Below are 19283 nucleotides of genomic sequence, written 5' to 3'. Positions count from 1 at the left end.
CTCCACCGTTGAGGTCATCAAGAGTATCAAGTTCCTTGGTGTGCACTTGGTGGAGAATCTCACCTAGTCCCTTAACACCAGCTCCATAGCCAAGAAAGCCCAGCAGTGCCTCGACTTCCTGCTAAGGCAAGTTCATCTCCCACCCTCCACCTCCATCCTCACTACATTCTATCGAGAGCATCCTTTGCAACTGCATCACCACCTGGTTTGGATGCTGTATCTCATCGGACCATAAGACCCTGTAGAGGATAGTGAAATCAGCAGAAAAGATAATTTGAGGCTCTCTTCCTACTATGAAGGATATCTACAACACTCAATGCAGGCAAAAGGCAATAGACATTGTGAAAGACTCCATACACCCCTCATGTAAACTGTTCTCCCTCTGCTATCTGGTAGGAGATACTGCAGCACTCAGACCCTTGTGTTCAGATTGGGGAACAGCTTTTTCCCACAAAACATCAACTCCTGAGCTCCCTGAACATTTGTGGATAGAGTACCACAGACTGTTACTGTATACGTCTTAATATTTAAATGTGATTAACTTGTATTTTAATTTGTATTTATGTAAATATTGTTATGAGCCTAAAGGACCCCAAAACCCAGCAGCAATAGATATTCACCACGCTAAATGGTTACTTAAACAAAAGTTGTTTTTAATTATCTTTAAACATGAAAACAGGATCAAACTCTAACTTATCACTATTAACGTAACTAACCCAACTTAACCCCCTTCTAATTCTAAGTGTGCGTGCATGTAATGTGTATTTAAATTTAAGAAAAGTTCTTTGGTTCACAGTTCAATCTCACTTCTCATTCTTCAAAGTTCTCTGGTTGCAGGCAATTCTTAAACTGTGCACAGAATTTAACATGTATAAAGTTCACCGGGCTTTGGTGCTCGAAAGGTAAATGGTTACCGCTCAGGAAGGTTCTTGTAGGTTTGCAGAGAGAGATGTGTTGTTCCAGAATTTCCACAACTGAGGTACCACCATTAGTCACCTCAATATCTTGCTGATGGAACTTGCCCCATCAGAGTTCTCCAGTTGATAACCTCTTTCTTTCAGGCTATCACAGAGTTCCTTTCTGTTTCTCTAATTGCAAGAGAAACATTAGACAGATAGCACTTTCAGCCATCCGCCACTCTGGAGCTTCTGTTTTGGTTCCAACAAGCTTCTCCTGGCTTGTTATAACTTTCTGTGTCACACACAAAGACTCCCTTCTGTCTCTCTCTCTCTCTCTATCTGAGATTCAAACTGCCAGCAGTATGTCCTTCTTTCTCTCACTTGCAAAACCCTCGACCTTCTCCAGCAATCAATAGGAGTTAGTCTTCTGCTCCATCAGTTGTTTAGGTAAACAATAACCTCTCAATGACCTCTGAGTGAGCATTTTGCAGAGAGGTCAAAAGTCTTGCAAAAAGGTCGAAAACAGACAACCTCACTCTGGTTATTCTTCCAAAACAATAATCCATTCATTTCATGACATCATTTCAATTAGCAACTACTTGTGAAATATGCATAGCATTCTCCATAGTTTCTGTAAAGTCACTGAATATGAATTCTTCAGTATTTCAAATAAGATCTGTTTTAAAGTGTGTGTATGTAACCTACTCTAATTTTACCAATTTATCTCCCTAAAACATTCCCAAATATTCCATCACAATATGGTCCATGGTCCTGGAGAAACACTATCTTGTCTTTGCTGTGCGAGCATGCTATGAACGATAACTAAAGGTGGCGTGACTTGACTGAATGACTTTCAGTTGGATGGTGCTCAGTTGGAAGATGAGATGTTGATGCCATCCAGTTGGAGGGTGCTAGTCAGAGATGTTAATACAATCCATTTCGAGGGTGCCCAGAAAGAGGTGGCAATGACATCCATTTATAACAGAGTCTTAACAAATCTTTATGAAATTTTATAACAGAGGTAACAGAATTGACCAGAACATAGGGAGACACAAAATATAACTTTTTAATTACTGAAATTAAACATGACACAGAAAATAGATATGATATGAAATTGATTTTTATAACTTTTAATAGAATGGCACACAAAAATGAAAATGAGACTTGTTAATTTGGGTTGGGAGTCATTTCGTTAATATTTTATGTATAGTGAGCCTAAAATATGCATAAAGCATTATTATTAGTGTTAGAAACAGAAGTACCTTCACAGAATTTGCTCGAGACAAAATTTGAGAACAAAGAACATTTATTATACAAAGTTGGGTGCTTCCCCTTACCCTGGGAATACACATACACTGGGGCTCACCCAACTTTTATACAGTTGATTTCAGTATAGGAATACCCTCCTCCCCCTTACATTCTTCTGCCTCCTGGATAGGTTTGGCATTAGGCAATCCTGCCTGCCTACGTGCTGTTTCTGTGAACTTGGAGGACCAGGGGGTATCCTGTCGGGTGTATCATCCTGTCATTATCCTCATTGTCCTTATTCACAAACCTGTCTTTGTTCTAATTTACACCTTCCCAACTCTCAGGGCAACAACCTCTTCATATGTAGAACTTGCTAATACTGTCTAGGGCTTACTAATTACATATGCAAAACCTGCTAATTCTATCTAGGGCTAGAAGACCCTTATCTTATTCAGACTGACTGCTTCCTACATTCTAATATCAATTTCTTATCCTGTTCCTACTGGCTTTATTCATTTACCCATATATCTATATTAGTTTCCTCATCTTCATATTTTTATATCAGTTTTACTCATCTCTCACATTAGTGAAATTTCAATATAATTAGTGTTATTATTCAAAACTGATACAATAAAGATTTTTTGGGAAACCAACAAAAGGTTTATGTGGGAGACGCGAAATGTACCCTCATTTCCAGATGTGAATGCCATCTGAACGCTGTTCTCGCTGAGACCCTGGCTTTCCTTCCCCACGGACCATCCGATACGCTTCCCTCGCCCCAAGGACCTGCTGGACCACCTGGTGGGGGGTGGGTGGGGGGTTGGGAAGCACTTGAATCAAAGGAAAAATGGCGAAGAGAAAAAAAATAGGGCGGCGCTGACAGCGGGCCGATGGGCGGCGACGTGCCGTATCTATGGTGAACGCCATTGCGTCACTTCCGTCTCTTTCTTTCCGCCCCCCGCGAGGCGCTTGAAGGTCGACACTAAAGACATCGGTGAAGTTGGTGGACGGTAAGGAGCCGGGCGTTTTTTTTCTCCCGTTTTCGGAGGTGCCTCTTGCCTCGGGGGATGTCGCGGGGAGCATGCTGCTTTGGGATCTGCCGGATCCCGGTCGTGAGAGCGGGTTTCGGGGCGAAAAGTGAACGTTGGTTCGTCGGGCCTTGGCACCACGAGGAATCACAAGGGGCGCCCCGCAACCGGCCAGGACCCCCCGCCTCCGGGCCAGGACCCCCCCGCCTCCGGGCCAGGACCCCCCCGCCTCCGGGCCAGGACCCCCCCGCCTCCGGGCCAGGACCCCCCCGCCTCCGGGCCAGGACCCCCCCGCCTCCGGGCCAGGACCCCCCCGCCTCCGGGCCAGGACCCCCCCGCCTCCGGGCCAGGACCCCCCCGCCTCCGGGCCAGGACCCCCCCGCCTCCGGGCCAGGACCCCCCCGCCTCCGGGCCAGGACCCCCCCGCCTCCGGGCCAGGACCCCCCCGCCTCCGGGCCAGGACCCCCCCGCCTCCGGGCCAGGACCCCCCCGCCTCCGGGCCAGGACCCCCCCGCCTCCGGGCCAGGACCCCCCCGCCTCCGGGCCAGGACCCCCCCGCCTCCGGGCCAGGACCCCCCCGCCTCCGGGCCAGGACCCCCCCGCCTCCGGGCCAGGACCCCCCCGCCTCCGGGCCAGGACCCCCCCGCCTCCGGGCCAGGACCCCCCCGCCTCCGGGCCAGGACCCCCCCGCCTCCGGGCCAGGACCCCCCCCGCCTCCGGGCCAGGACCCCCCCGCCTCCGGGCCAGGACCCCCCCGCCTCCGGGCCAGGACCCCCCCGCCTCCGGGCCAGGACCCCCCCGCCTCCGGGCCAGGACCCCCCCGCCTCCGGGCCAGGACCCCCCCGCCTCCGGGCCAGGACCCCCCCGCCTCCGGGCCAGGACCCCCCCGCCTCCGGGCCAGGACCCCCCCGCCTCCGGGCCAGGACCCCCCCGCCTCCGGGCCAGGACCCCCCCGCCTCCGGGCCAGGACCCCCCCGCCTCCGGGCCAGGACCCCCCCGCCTCCGGGCCAGGACCCCCCCGCCTCCGGGCCAGGACCCCCCCGCCTCCGGGCCAGGACCCCCCCGCCTCCGGGCCAGGACCCCCCCGCCTCCGGGCCAGGACCCCCCCGCCTCCGGGCCAGGACCCCCCCGCCTCCGGGCCAGGACCCCCCCGCCTCCGGGCCAGGACCCCCCCGCCTCCGGGCCAGGACCCCCCCGCCTCCGGGCCAGGACCCCCCCGCCTCCGGGCCAGGACCCCCCCGCCTCCGGGCCAGGACCCCCCCGCCTCCGGGCCAGGGCTCATCAGCGACCGCTCAAAATACTCTTGAAACCTGCCTAATAATTTCCTGTTTAAAAAAAAAACGCTGGAGAAACTCAGCAGGTCAAACTGTACTTGATGCATAACCAACGTTTCGGACTTGAGTCCTTCAAGATGCGTTGAAGATTTTGAGAGAAACAGATGGGGAATGGTGAGAGGGAATCCCACAGAACTCCCTTCCAAGAGCAAAAGGGGTGGAAGAGTTTAATCCCGAAACGTTGGTCACGTATTCTCTGCCCCCACCTGAACGTGCCAGCTGCGTCTGCTGGCGCATTATCTGCGTCCGAGCACCTGAAAGCGGCTGAAGGACGCTGTTTGACCTGCTGGATTTCTCCAGCATGGTGTTTTTACTTCAACCACAGTATGTTCATTTAGCTGCCAAGACGTCCTTTGAGCTGTTTTTTTAAAAAAAACCCGTCCAGTGTAATATGCAGTGTATGTTATGCTATTAACATGTTTAAAGGTGTAGAACTTTAGGTGAGGAATGAATGAACTGAATGTCCATTGATCAAACAAACGAGATTAGTAGAATTTGGATATTGTCGTCAAATGCAAGATATTGACCACATTTCATAAACTCTTCAGTAATAAAACTAAAAATGTTGGTAATACTCTGCAGAGGAAGAAAACAATTTGTTTTTATTCTAAATTATATTTTTAGCTAATGGGGAATCTGCTTTGGTAACTTTAAATTTATGTACTTTACTTTGTGTCTGACAATCGAGGGTTATAATGTGCTGAACTAACCATGTTTAAAGGATTAATTATTCTCAAAACTTAATTATTAAAATATTTTGAAGTCTGACAGGCAATGTGCGAATTGGCAAAGACATTGAGCGTTTGACTTTTATTAGGCCTGTTTGGCTTAAGAACTGGATTGGTAAGGACATGGACTGTGATATGAAGTGACATCTAAAGCCAGTCTGATTTAATATCTTGATTTTTATATAAAAAAAAGTTTTAATACCTTTTCTGACTTTACATATATTTGGTTGGGGTGGATAGATAATCTTAACCATTTCTGTTTGGATTTGGTTTGTTTGGATTTTCCCCATCCTTGGATTATTAAGTACCTTTTGAGTTTCAGTAAATTCTATTTATTCAAGCCGACTGTAGATGAACATAGGGTGTATGGTTTGAGGATTAATTTGCAGATAATTGCCACAAAGGGAATTCAGTGAAGGTGTACCAATTTTTTTTCTGGATCTACAGATCTGTCACAAGGGAGATTGAGTGGACTTAGTTGAGTTTGGAAGCATGCAAGGGAAGATGTGGGCAAAATATTTCCCCATGGCCAACAGCCTGAAGCTAATGCTCTCAGGAAAAAGGTGTTTGACGTTTACAATTGAGAAGAGTAATTTCTGCACTCTTAGATTTGTTGGAATCCTCAATACTGGGGGCTAGATCATTGATTGCATTTGTAATAGAGACCAATGGATTTTATAGGAATTAAGCAGAAGGGTAGGAAAATTATTTGATCATGACCTTGAATAATAGAGCAAAGCAAGTTCATAGTCAAATTGCCACCTTCCATTTTTATTAAGAATGCACCTGAAGAATAGGGTTAGGGTTAGATTGTCTCTGGCCTTCAATTAATGGTTATTTTGATATAGTTTGTAATTCTGCATCAACTGAGAGTGATGCCCCACACTGATTCTAAATACTCAGCCCCTTATTTAATGGTGCCAGTGCCAAGTAGATCATTATAGGTGAAATGTACTCATCCAAGCTACCAACACCCATGGATCCTCACCCCAGCTGTTCGCTCACCAGAGCTCTCAACACCTCGACTGCCCACTTATCCGAGATCCTGGCGCGCAACTGTGGACACTTGCCTCAGCCACCAGAACACCAGAACAGTATTGATCCCTACAGAACTCCACCAGTCTCTAACCTCCAGACGGTATACTTTATGTCCACTATCTGTTTTCTACAGACAAGCCAATTTTTAATCCACACAGCCAAGGTTCAGTGAATCCCATGTCTCAGTTATGAATAACTTTCTGAATGAACTAAAATCCATAAATACCTTATCAACCATCCTACCTTCAACTTTTGTTACCTCCTCAAAAACTCAATTAGGCTCCTGAGGCACAATCTTCCCATCAAAATACCATGCTGACTATCCTTGAGAAGATTGTACTTCTCCAAATGCTCAAAAATCCTGTCCTTAAGAATCCTTTTCAATAATGTGCACACCACTGACGCAAGACTCCGAGGTCAATAATTCCCAGGATTCTCCCTGCCACTTTTTTTTAAACAAGGGACACATTTGCTATTCTCTAATCCTCTGGCACCTACCCTGTGGCCAAGGAGGATGCAAAAATCATAGCCAATGTCCCATCAATCTCTTCTCTTGTTTTCTTGGTAGTGCTATCCTTTGAAATGTTAATATGAAATCCTATATATAAATTTTATTTAAAAAAATGTGTGTGTGTATATATATATATATATGCTCCACTGATCTCCATCGAAATTCCATTATTGTGTGCAATAAATATTCATAATTTAAAAGACCCAATTAAATTCACATTTATCCAGTTGCTGTATCTGCAGAATAGGCCATTTTGCTACCACTTTAGTAATTTAAAAATAATTATTTGGACCAAAAATCCCTGTAATCTTTCAAATGCTGTTCTCATTAATTGAGATTTCCAATGTCAATTTAATGCTTTGCTTTTTTCTGTGAGTAGAAGTGTTGAGGAGTGATTGTACATTGCCCTCTACAGGGCATCTGGAATACAGTTGAACAACCTATGTAATTAAAGGGAAGTGGAAGGTCAAGATGAGGAAGTACAGTATTTTGTTTAGAATCATGTGTAGAGAAGAGGTTGTAAAAACTTGATTTTCAAGATAATAAATGCTGTATTTAAAATCTACTTAAACTTAACAATTTTTTGGTAAGTTTACTTCACATTTTCAGAGCCATTGTTGAGTGAAGAAATAGGTTTGGTTGGTCAGCAAGGACTCTGAACACAGTTTTGATGTAGGAAAGGATTTTATTACAGAAGACAAGTGTGGGGAAATGGCAACTGATGCAGCGTGCACGCGCGCACACACAAAATAAACTACTACATACAATGATCAGGGAAAAATCGCTATGATGCACCTCCACCCCTTGACTCAGTGCAGGCATGGCTCTGCTACAAGACTACAATTAAACACTCCCAACTCTTTTAACAGTGTACATCTTACCAACAGTTTCTCCAGCACCCTTCCATATTTCTAGACCTGAGTGAAGCAGGGTGGTCCCAACCTGGCAAAGAGAGAATAAAGAGCACATGGCACCTTTATAGTGCTAGAGGGACAAGCCCACATCATTTACCGGGGGCCAATGGCTCAGTGGCAGGAGGATTAATCTAATTACAATGCCCCAAGGCCATTTACAGGCATCTTGGAGCATGCAGTCCAGGTAATTTACACGGATCCAGCAGCAAGATGTGGGGTGGAACCATACCTTGATTGCCAGCTGGTGTTTCCTCTGACTGGGTAGGGGGTAGTGCTACCACATGATAGCCACAGCCCTTCCCAATACAGCTATCCATGATGTTCATTTATTTAAGAAATAGCTGCCGGGTGTAAAGGTACTATTTTTCTGAAACTTCACAATTTCCACTTGCATTTGATCTGCTAGCTAAAAGCTGTCATTTGGTAATTCTAGTAATAATTTGTCTTAAATTAGGTATTCTAAATATTGTAATCAAAGATTTTGTTTGGAATTGGCATTCTCTTTATATTCCACCTACTCTTGCAATCTATAATACTTTAAAAAGTATGTACATATGCTGTATTAAATATATTTGTATAATCTATACATGTTAAAGTTAATGTATATACTTTATGTACATTATATCTACACGTGAACAGGTTTGCTTGAGCTGGTATTATTTTGCTGGATTTTTCCATTTAACATTATCCATCCAACAAATCTGTAATTTGTGTGTCAAATTTTGGGTTCTAATTTGGATTCTGATATTCATATTCTAAAGTATGTTGGGTAAACCATGAGAATATATTGAATCTCAAGTTACGGTCATTTATTTCTGATCTTGTTTTCTTTCAGGTAACTACATTTCTTCAGTTAATCCCAATGGATAATATTAGAACTGCCATTTCTAATTTTGTAAGTAATTGTTTTGATGTCACTTTTGGTATATGGTGATATGAATAGTCTCCTACTGTGCTTGAAGCCACAAAGTTTGTTGGACATTGATTGCAATTTTTCGTTGGTGGGGGGAGAAATGGGTTTGGGTAATGTGGAGGGAGAATAAATAGTATTATATGGATTATATCAACCTTTCTCAACAGGGCCCTGGGCTGTAGTGTGGCCCATTTAAAGGTGGGGGGGGGGGGTGAAGATTGAAATCGTGACTTAAAAAAAAATAAAAAAATAAATAATTTAGTCTGTAGGAGAGGAGTATGGAAGAAACCAACTCAACTTGACTGCTTCACAGGGAAGGGAGCCCATAAACTTTTAAGAGTGCAAAGGGGGCCATAACCCCAAAAAAATTGAGAATTGCTGTATTATATGACCTCATCATTATGTGTAATAACATTTGATCTGAGGACAATAAGACAGTTCTGGAATAAAGTGACTGTGAAATTAGAAGATCTTGCATTTGAATTGTTCTCTTATTACACCTGTTACTTTGCCTTAGTTATTCAGGGTTTTTCATTTACTACATTTTGCAGTTGAATTAACCAGTTTTTAAAATTTTGTATGTACTAATGTTTAAATCCCTTCTATGATGAAGGATTTCCCAATGAAGAAGGGTTAGAATAGGGCTCATGCCCTGATGATGATAGGCTGTGGAGAACTGTGGAATATAATCTCATGTTTTTTTTAAAAAAAAACACACATTTTGGGCAGAAACAAGCTGCTTTTTTTTGGATGCTTGAGGATCTGTGGAATTCTTGACCTAAAAAAAAACTTCAAATGCTTAATCATTGAATATTTTTAATGTTGAGAAGAGAAGATTTTTGAAATCTGATACAAATTTGAGAATATGGAGATTAGGTGGAAAAAGTGAAAAGATTCAGACTTCATTTAGAATAGTGTGTCCAAGGATAGCCATGGCTATACAGTCTTATCCTTGTGATTTTAAATTATGTATTTACAAATTATGACTAACCTTTTCATTTGCTTTTAAGTTTGGAAGCGAGTTAAGATCATATACTCGTTTTAGTCTAACACGGCAAGCTGATGGAGATGTCAGCAGAGTTGAGATGAAATCAGCAGATACTGAGAATGACGAAGAAATGGGAGATGGAATGCCAGATGGCATGCAGACTCACATTCGGAAACCTCACAATAAATGTAAAGGAACCTTGAAAATATTCATGTTTGCCGTTTTCTTTCTTACAATAGGTAAGAGCAGCCTTTTCTACAAAACTTGATTTCCTCTTAGCCTTCCAAGCTTTGTCAAGTCGAATTTGTCATCTGATTGTGCAAGTACAATCTAATGAAAGAGTGTTCTTCTGTCCCTCGGTGCAAAACATACAGGCACATAACATTCATACAGACAAATAATACATATGCAGGACAAGTATTTTATCTATATAAATAAATATTGCTTTATACAAATGATAATCTGGAATGGTTTGTGTGAGCAGTTCCTTTGGACATTCAGCATTCTCCATGACTGTGGGAGAAAGCTGTTCCCCAGCCTAGTTGTGGTGGCTCTGATATTCCTATAGCTCTTACCCAATGGGAGCAGCTGAAAGATGCTGTGTGCCAAGAGGAAGGGATCCTCAATAATTTTGTGTGCACATCATTGCGTGGGGGGGGGGGGGGGGGGGGGGAGGGGAGAGGAGACTGGTGATTCTCTCTGCTGCCCTGATGGTCCTGTGGATTGACCTCCAATCCATTTATCTGCAGCAGCTGTATCATATTGTGATGCAGCCAGCCAGGACTGCATCAATTGAGCTCCTATGGAAGTCTTAGGAAGTGCAGTCATTTTTGCACCTTCCTGGCAAGTGAGGAGATGTTGAATATCCATGATATGTCACTAGTTAATTGAACTCTAAGGAACTTAGAGTGGAGTGCTCTCCACTCTCTCAACTACAAAGTTGTTTATGTGTACTGGAGGGTGATTTGTCCCTGGTCCTTCTGAAGTCCAAGATCATCTCCTTCGACTTATCCACATTGAGACTCAGGTTGTTACTCTTGCACCATTTCACAAGATTTCCAACCTCATCTAGTGCAACTCATTGTTGTTGCTGATGAGGCCAACGACTGTTAAGCCATCTGCAAACTCGATGACACTGGGAGCTGGATCTGGTGATGTAGTCGCGGTTCATCAGTGTGAACAGGAGCAGGCTCAGCACAGCCCTGAGGTGCGCCAGTACACAGTGTGACTGCTCTATATTCTGCTACTGACCCGGACAGACAGTGATCACACGGTCTACATGTTTGTGATTAGTAATTTGTCAGCAAATTGCAATGACTGGTAAACTTTTGTACTTGCATTTTATAATGCATTGAGGATTAATGGCTGCTAAGATTTTGACTATAACAGAAGTAGTTATTTTCTGGAGTGCACTTGAAAATAATCAAGAGGAAATAATATAACTAACCTTTCACAGAATAGGCAAAGGATGCCAAAAGTTTTATATACAGAACTAAAAAGAAATTGTGGCCAACTAAATGGTAACTGTTACCATTAAGCAAGTTGTATTTTTGAAATATATTTGAATGCATATATGGTTTAAAATTTTAAATTATTCAAAAAACATTAAGTTTGAGGGATTAGTTCTTGCTTTACTCATTAATTTTTTTTCATTTGACAACTTTTGGAATTTGAGCTTCTCTAACAAAGCTCAAAGCTCATTGCACTATTCATTACATGGGTGATGATCTGCCTTTTTTTTGGCTTCACAAGGAAGATATAATCATCCACTTCGTATTTCACGATTGCAATTTTATTGGTTAGGGCTTAATAGGATTTGGACTTGACAATGAAAAAGAAATAGTGATGTATTTCCCGAGCCATGTGTGAAATGTATATGACTTGTATATGTATATGTTCCTGTTGACTGCTACTCTTGTTGGTAGAAGTGGCAAGTTTGCCAGGTGTTGTTCCAGCGGCCTGGGACGAGTAACTGTAATGTGCTTTGAAGATGTAATGTATTTTTTCGTCTCTTTGACTCTGATGGAAGGAATTCATATTTGGAGTGGTAGGTATGGTGCCACTGAAGTGGGTTGCTTTGACCTGAATGATGTCAAACTGCTTAAAAGTTGGAGTTGCACTGTTTGTTTAGGATAATATTCCATCTCCTTCCTTGCTTGTGATGGTGGAAATGTTTAAAAATATCAGGAGTTGAGTCATTTCCAGTGTTTCAAGTATGCAAGTTGCTATTACAGCACAATTTTCAAGTGACCAGCCTAGTTGAGTTTCTGTTCACTGGTGAAACTCAGGATTTTGATTGGAGGAGGCATAAAATCATAGAGGTGAACAAAAAAAAATCTCCAGATGCTGTGGTCTAGTGCCCCACAACAAAAGTGCTGGAGAAACTCAGCAAGTCATGCAGCATCCATAGAAAGTAAAAGGCACTCGCCATTTCAGACCTGAGCCCTTAATTGGGATTATTAAAAATCTGAGAGTTACCTGAATAAAAAGGTGGGAGGAAGGAGGAGGCACACAGGCTAGCAGGGAGGCATAGCATAATAGGTGGATACAGGAGGGAAAATGAGGGATTGAGAGACAAGGGGAGGGGATTAACAGAAATTGGAGAAGTCAATATTGATGCCATCTGATTGGAGACTGTTTAGACGTAATGATTGGACAAGGGAGTCATAGAATCATGTACAGCACAGAAATGTGACCTAATGGCCCAACTCATCCCTGCTAACTCTAAAAGTCCATCAATGGTAAATCTATTTGTCTGCTTTCCTGTGACCCCATTTCTGTTTCTCTTTCAATATCGTTCTCCCATTCAATAGATTGTCTTGGCATCTACCCTTTCATAACCCTTAGGTTGTTTGTTTCAATAAGATTGCCCTTTATTCTCCTAAACTGAATAATACAGACCTATCTTGTTTCACCTCTTTTTATAGATTAATCCTTGCATTCCAGGAATTAATCTGGTGAATCTTTTGGACTGGCCCTAATATAAATATATACTTTCTTGGGTGAGGGGACCAAATTAAGTGTAATACTCCAGGTTTGGCATCACCAATACTTTGTACAATTGTTTCAAAACTGCAACCTTTTTGCAATGAAGGTCAATGTGCTATTTTCCTTCTAACTATTGCTGCACCCTGCCTGCTAATATTTTGTGTTTCACACACAAATATACTTAGAGCCCTCTGTACTTCAACTTTTTGAAGTCTTTTTCCATTTAGGTAATCCTACTAAAGTTCATGATGTCACGATTTCCCTCATGAAATGTAATTTGCCATGTTTTTGCCCATACATTCCATATTGGTGGCACAGTGGTGCATAAGTAGAGCCTTTGCTTGCAGCTCTAGTGCTGATGTCCTGACATCTAGTTCTGAATGTGTTGAATTTGCATCAAGGGTTTCCCCCAAGTACTCTGCTTTCCTCCTGCATCCAAGGGTGCGCAGGCTGGTAGATTAATTAACTGCTATAAATTGCCCCAGTGTCAGTGAATGGTAGAATTTGGGGGAGTTTCAGGCCATGAGGAATATAGTTGAATTGGTGTAAATTGTGTTTAATGGTTATGAACTTGATGGACCTATGTCCATGTTGGATGTCAACATGAGGTCCAGAAGACCCCTAAAACCAGCAGCACTAGATATGCACCAGAACACAGGGTTACTTAAACAAAAGTAGTTTTTAATTATTTTTGAACAAGAAAACATAATTGAATTTATTTCTTAACCTACCTACTTATTTCCACCTCCCCCCCCCCACCCCCAATAGTAAGTGCAGGTGTGTGTAATGTATATTTAAGATTAGAAAAGTTCTTTGGATCACAATCCAATCTGACTGGTTGCAAACAATTCTTGTACTGTGCACAGAAGTTAGCATTAACAAAGTTCCCCATTCTTTGGTGCTTAACAGGCAAATGGTTACCACTCAGGAGGGTTTTTGCTGGTTTTCAGAGAGAGATTTATTTTCCAGGACATCCACAACTGATTCCTTCTCAATCAGTCTTGCTGACAAAACTTGCCCCCTTCAGGGTTCTCCAGGTGAATCTCTTTCTTTCAGATCACCTTTCATACCGCCAGTCTTCTCCTTTGACCAGACAGCCTTCCAAAGTTTGCCAGCTTGTCCCTCTGCAACGAATTTCTGTCTCTCTCCTCTCTGTTTCACACCCTCCCTCTCTGAGAGCAAAACTCTTCTCTTATGGGTAATATTTCACTTCCCTAATGTGTCAAAAGTATCTCGAGTTCTGCTTCCAGCTCATCAGCCCTGAGGTGAAATGCCTAGTACATGTACAATCCTCGTTAACTACAACGGGTACCAGTTTGCATTTGTTGTAACTACATGCATGACTTGCTTACCTATCTGTTATAATTAATTAGGTGAATGGGATGCATTGAATTGAATATTTTCTTTCAGTGTTTGTATTGGATCATGGGATATCATAAATTTTATGTAATAATCAATTCAACTTTCACTTAATGAAAGCATTGTGTGTTGTATTGTTCTTCTCCAGGATTTCTTATTGGTTATCTAGCATTTCGTGGTCAGATGTCAGGAACAACACTTGCCTCAACAGAATCATCTCTGAAATCTCTGAAACCAACTTCTGAATCATCTTGGGAAACAGCTCCAGGGCTGAATATTGATAATGAAGAGGAGGATGAGGATGAAAATGCTGATGCTTCTGATGACTATGAAAATACTTCACAACTCTTTTTCGATGATCTTCAGAAAATGCTGCAGCAGGCTCTGCGCAACTCTGATCTGGAGACTAAGATACGGTAGTTATCTCCATGATGACCTCAACAATATCCTCCTTTGCCTTTCCTTAAGCCAGAGATGTGTAATCAGCCTTTGAGAATTTATCCACCTTTTTTCTTGCTAAGATATCAAAGACAGTAAAACCCCTGGTATCTGGCAGCTATGGGGATTACTTGATGCCAGATAAGTGAATTTTCTGGTTGTTTGAGTGTGCCGTTTGGTGAACTAACAGGAAGGTGCACCAATTTTAAACCCGTATTTTTTACCTAAATTTTCTGCGTATTTTTTGGGCATTGCTTGAATTCTGCATTTCACTGTATCTCCTTTTAATGTTGACATGCCTTAGAATTTCAGTGTCCTAACTAAAATTTCCAATTACAATGATTTTCTCCTGAAGATTAAAGATGAAACGATATTGATTTTAGATCTCTCGAGTCCTCTAGGTCCATGCATAGATTGCCCCCTTGTTTCATAATAAATCCTGCTCTTTCCCTCTTTACCCTTTTCTTCTTGCTATACATAAAATTTCCTTTAAATTTTATCTGTCAGATGGTTTGGCCTGCTAATTTTTTAGAAACCAAATCTGTATATTCCAGACGAGCCAAAATTTTGAAAGATAATTTTTAAAATTTAAATTAGACATACAGCACTGTAACTGGCCAATTTGGCCCTACATGTCTGTCCCACCCCTTTAACCTACATCCGAGTACATTTTTGAAGGGTGGTAGGAAACTGGAGACCCTGGAGAATACCCTTGCAGACACTATAATGTGAAAAATTAAGGAAGACTGGGTGGTAGACCTTGTTAGCAAGGCCTTTGACAAAGTATCACATGGTAGGCTGGTGCAAGAGGTCAGATAGCATGGAAACCAGGGTGAAATCAGAATTGGCTTGGTAGTTGCCATTAGAGGATGGTAGCAGAGAGTTAGAAGCCTATGAAAAATAGTGTACCCCAGATATAGATGCTTGGTCCACTGTTGTTTGTCATCTATGTTATCAAGTTAGATGGCAATGTAGTTATTAACATGGTTAATAACTTTTCTGATGACACCAACATTGGTGGTATAGCGTGCAGGGTTATCTGAGATTACAATAGCATCTAAATGAACTTGGAAAGTGAGCCAAGGAATAGCAGATGGAATTTAATTTGGACAAGTGTGAGGTGTTGCATTTTGGAAAGTTAAACCAGGGCAGGATTGCATAATTAATGGTTAGGCTCTGGAAAATGATGTTGAAAAGGGTCTAAAGAAGGAATATGCTAGTTGGAGAACCTTGAAACCCTCCTTTGACTCCCTAGTGACCTGGTGGGAAGTGATCAAGGAGACCTTCAAGAGGTTGTTCATCCTCATAGGTGTTCAGAGGGTAAGACAGAGATAGAAGGAGCTGAGCCAACCCCAGACAGACCTACAAAACCTCCTTTCTGCAGTCGAGAGGGGTGGATGTAAGGGAGGAACTCCAAGAGGTGAAGAGCCAGCAAGCCTTGCTATTTATCTCAGAGTTCTCCAAGATCATCTTCAGATTCAGAGTCAAGATGAGACATGCTCCCATTTCTTCTTCGAAAAGGTTCACAGAGGGAGCTCTGATCCACAGCCTTAAGGAAGAGGAAGGATCTTTCATATCCTCGCAGACAGGCATTCAGAGGATTGGAAGATCCTTTTTTTTGCTAGCCTGTATGACACTATGGTTACAGACAGAATGGCCTCCCAAAACTTCCTGTCCTCTATCACGGAGTTCTTTGACGACAACATGAGGGAATGTCTGGACCAGCTAATTACTATTGGGGAGCTAACGCACTCCATCAGTTTCTTTGAGTTGGGTAAGACTCCTGGAAGTGATGATCTACAGGCTGACTTGTACATGACTCTGTGGGATTAGGTGGGCCCAAACCTGCTGGAAGTATACAACGCTATGCTCCTGGCAGGAAGCATGTCAGAATCCATGAAGAAGGGCATCATCAACCTCATCTACAAAAAGAAGGGGAAGGAGGAGGACATCAGGAATTGGAGACCTATTTTGTTGCTAAATGTGGACTACAAAACCCTGACCAAGGCCATCGTCAATCGAGTCAAATTGGCTCTGGGACAAGTGATCCATCCTGACCAGACCTGCACTGTTCCGGGTTGGAAGATCTCTGACAGTCTTGCACTCCTCGGGGTTACTCTTACCTACGTGCAGGACGGGTGGGGGGGTGGAGGAGGGGGGGAGATGTACACCTGCCTGGTCAGCCTAGACCAGGAGAAGACTTCCGACTGGGTTTTGCACATGTACGTGATGGATGTACTCTCTAAAATTGGGGAGGAAATTCAAAATTGAATTAAAACTGCTCTGCACAGACATTTGTAGTGCAGTCCAAGTCAAACAGTGGAATGGTAGCTTTCCCATCAAGTCTGGAGTTAGGCAAGGCTTCCAGTTTTGTTTGTGTGCTGTATAGAGCCCTTTGAGGATGAGGGCTTAAGGGGAGTGATGTTGCCAGATAGCATAGGTGCCCAGGTCAAGGCCACCCTGAATGTGGACGATGTCGCGTTCTTCTGTTCGGATGCACGATTGATCAGGAAACTGACCAGAATGTGCAGTCATTTGAGTCCACATCAGGTACCAGGGTTAACCAAAAGAAGAGTGAGGCAATGCTCTTCAGTAACTGACCTGCCCGGTCCACCATCCCCTTTATTGTCACAACTAACTACATGAAGGTACTAGGGATCTGATTTGGAGGGACTGAGGTGTGCACTAAGAATTGTTCAGAGCAGATCGCTAGGGTCCACCAAAAATTGGGGCTGTGGTTTGGGCACTCCCTCTTAGTAATAGGGAAAAACTTGATCAGGTGTGAGGTGCTCTCCTTGGTGCTGTACACGGTGCAGGCCCGCCTGCATCTGTACCCTGACAGTCACCAGAGTAGCGTTCCAATTCATTTGGGGCTCCAAAATGGACAGGGTCAGAAGGAGTGCCATGTATAAATACTGGGAAAATGGGGAAAAGGGTGTACCTTGACTTCCTTCATGTGTAGCTGCATCAAGCTGTGTATATAACCAAGGTACATGGGCACCAAGTGTTGCTACGTGCTTAGGTTTTACCTGTCCTGGGGTTGCAAAGGATAAACCTGGCCCCGTTGCCACGCAACTTCCCAGCTAGCTGGAATTCTTCCAGGACAACACCTTCGAGCATTAGGCAGTGGTCAGCATGGAACATCCTGCTAAAACAGAGAGGAAGACATGATGGATCCGGTGGGATGGTTTCCTGAGCAGAATGCCCAGGTTATCCAGTGAAATTCCTCATCACTAACAAGCACCAGGACTTGGCCTGGCTGGCGGTGAGAGGAGCCCTTCCAGTGAGATCCTGACATCACCCTCAGCGCACGCTGTCCATGAGACAGCTGTGGTGGGGTGGAGACTGTTGCCCATCTTTTTGCCAAATGCAGATTCGTAAGGAGGGTGCGAAGGGGGATGCAGGGGGTCTATCACGATTCATCCCAGTGATAGTGTGGCAGAGGACTCCCTGATTCACGGACGTTCCCAGGGACACACACTGAGTCGGACATCAACTCAGTGAAGGACTCCTTTTGTTCACCCCAAAAACTGCTGGTCTTTCAGCATACTGAGATGTCGGTCTAGGAATGCTGCCGCCTGTCACATTCCAGGCTGCAGAACTACGTGATGAGGGACGCGCAGAGGCTTGGTGCAGCCAACGTGAGAACACTGGGGAAGGAGAACTGTTTAGGTTGTTTCTTCCTCCCCCCCAACCATTACACTAGGCTCTGAGAAGCTGACACTGAGGGGAAGGTTCTTAAACCAACAGAGAATGGGAAGTAACAACAAGATGTCACAGGGGTGGTGACTGAGTATTAAGGCAACAATATGAAACATGAAATGTACATCGAGGAGATGAGTGACACAATGCAAAAAGTTTGTGAACAACTTTCCTAAATAACTTGTATATGAGATGACACTAGGTAAAAGCTTGAGGAGGGTTTGTAAATGACTTACTCAATAGAAATGAAACTACGAATGTAAAGTCCTTGAACAGTATTTTCTCTTGTATTGCATATAAATTTATTGTGAATGAACTTCATGTTTTGGAAAAAAAAGCTAGGGACTTGACAATACAAGTAGCTAGTATGGTGAGGAAGGAATTTGACACATCTTCCTTAATTGGTCAGGGCATTGAATACAGGACAAATGCCATGTACAAATGTGCTGGAGAAACCCAGCAGATCACACATCTATAGGAAATGAAGGATAACCAATGTTTCAAGGTATGAGCAAAAAGCCTGAACAAAAAGATGGGAGGAGGGGGGAAGAAGGGGCAATGGGAGGAACACAGGCTAACAGGCAAGAAGTAATAGGTAGAAACAGGTTGGAGGGCAGAACCGAGAGGGGGAGTGGAGAACTAATAAAGATGGCAGTACAGGAGTTAGAGTGCCATGTTACAACTATACAAGATCTTAGTGAAAGCACACGGAATATTATACACAGTTGTGGACTCCCAGTTGTGAGAAATATATCAGTAAACTAAAGATGGTACAAAAAACATAAGATGCACATGACTGTTACTGGGACTGGCAAGGTTGATTTGTAAGTAAAGAATGGATAAGTTGGGATGTTTTTTTCCTGGACCATATGAGACTGAAGGGTGACCCTTCAGAGGTATATAAATTCATGAGGGGCATAGATAAGGTGAATTGTCATAATCCTTTTTATCCCAGGTTAGGAAATCTAAAACTGAAAGAATAGATTTAAGGTGAGAGGGGAAAGGTTTAAAAGGGATCATTTAACAGAAAGGTTGGTAGCTTGTGGAATGAGTTTCCAGATGAGGTAGTTGGCACAGAAACATTTAGAGTGTTTAACCCTTTTTAACTCCAACTATTTTTAACCTTTATGAAAAGTGTAAAGTATACTCTGGGTTGGGTCCATGGGTAAACCTTGATGAACACCAGCTCGAACTG

The 19283-nt window shown here is 43.3% G+C and overlaps 1 protein-coding gene across 1 annotated transcript in view; it reads left to right on the top strand.

Moving 5' to 3' along the window:
• Positions 1-3074: 3074 nt before the first annotated feature.
• LOC138742590 (transferrin receptor protein 1-like) overlaps positions 3075-19283 on the top strand; it is a 44560-nt gene continuing 28351 nt past the window's right edge. Inside the window, exons 1-4 of the mRNA XM_069897202.1 lie at positions 3075-3157; positions 8536-8595; positions 9624-9840; positions 14097-14364. Coding sequence (XP_069753303.1) covers positions 8563-8595; positions 9624-9840; positions 14097-14364 — 518 coding nt within the window. The 5' untranslated portion in view covers positions 3075-3157; positions 8536-8562. The remainder of the gene's footprint in view (positions 3158-8535; positions 8596-9623; positions 9841-14096; positions 14365-19283) is intronic.

Source organism: Narcine bancroftii, chromosome 9 (assembly GCF_036971445.1).
Source record: "Narcine bancroftii isolate sNarBan1 chromosome 9, sNarBan1.hap1, whole genome shotgun sequence".
Lineage (NCBI taxonomy): Eukaryota > Metazoa > Chordata > Chondrichthyes > Torpediniformes > Narcinidae > Narcine > Narcine bancroftii.
Note: the sequence above shows the minus strand (reverse complement) of the source record. Positions and strands in the feature narration are given on the sequence as shown.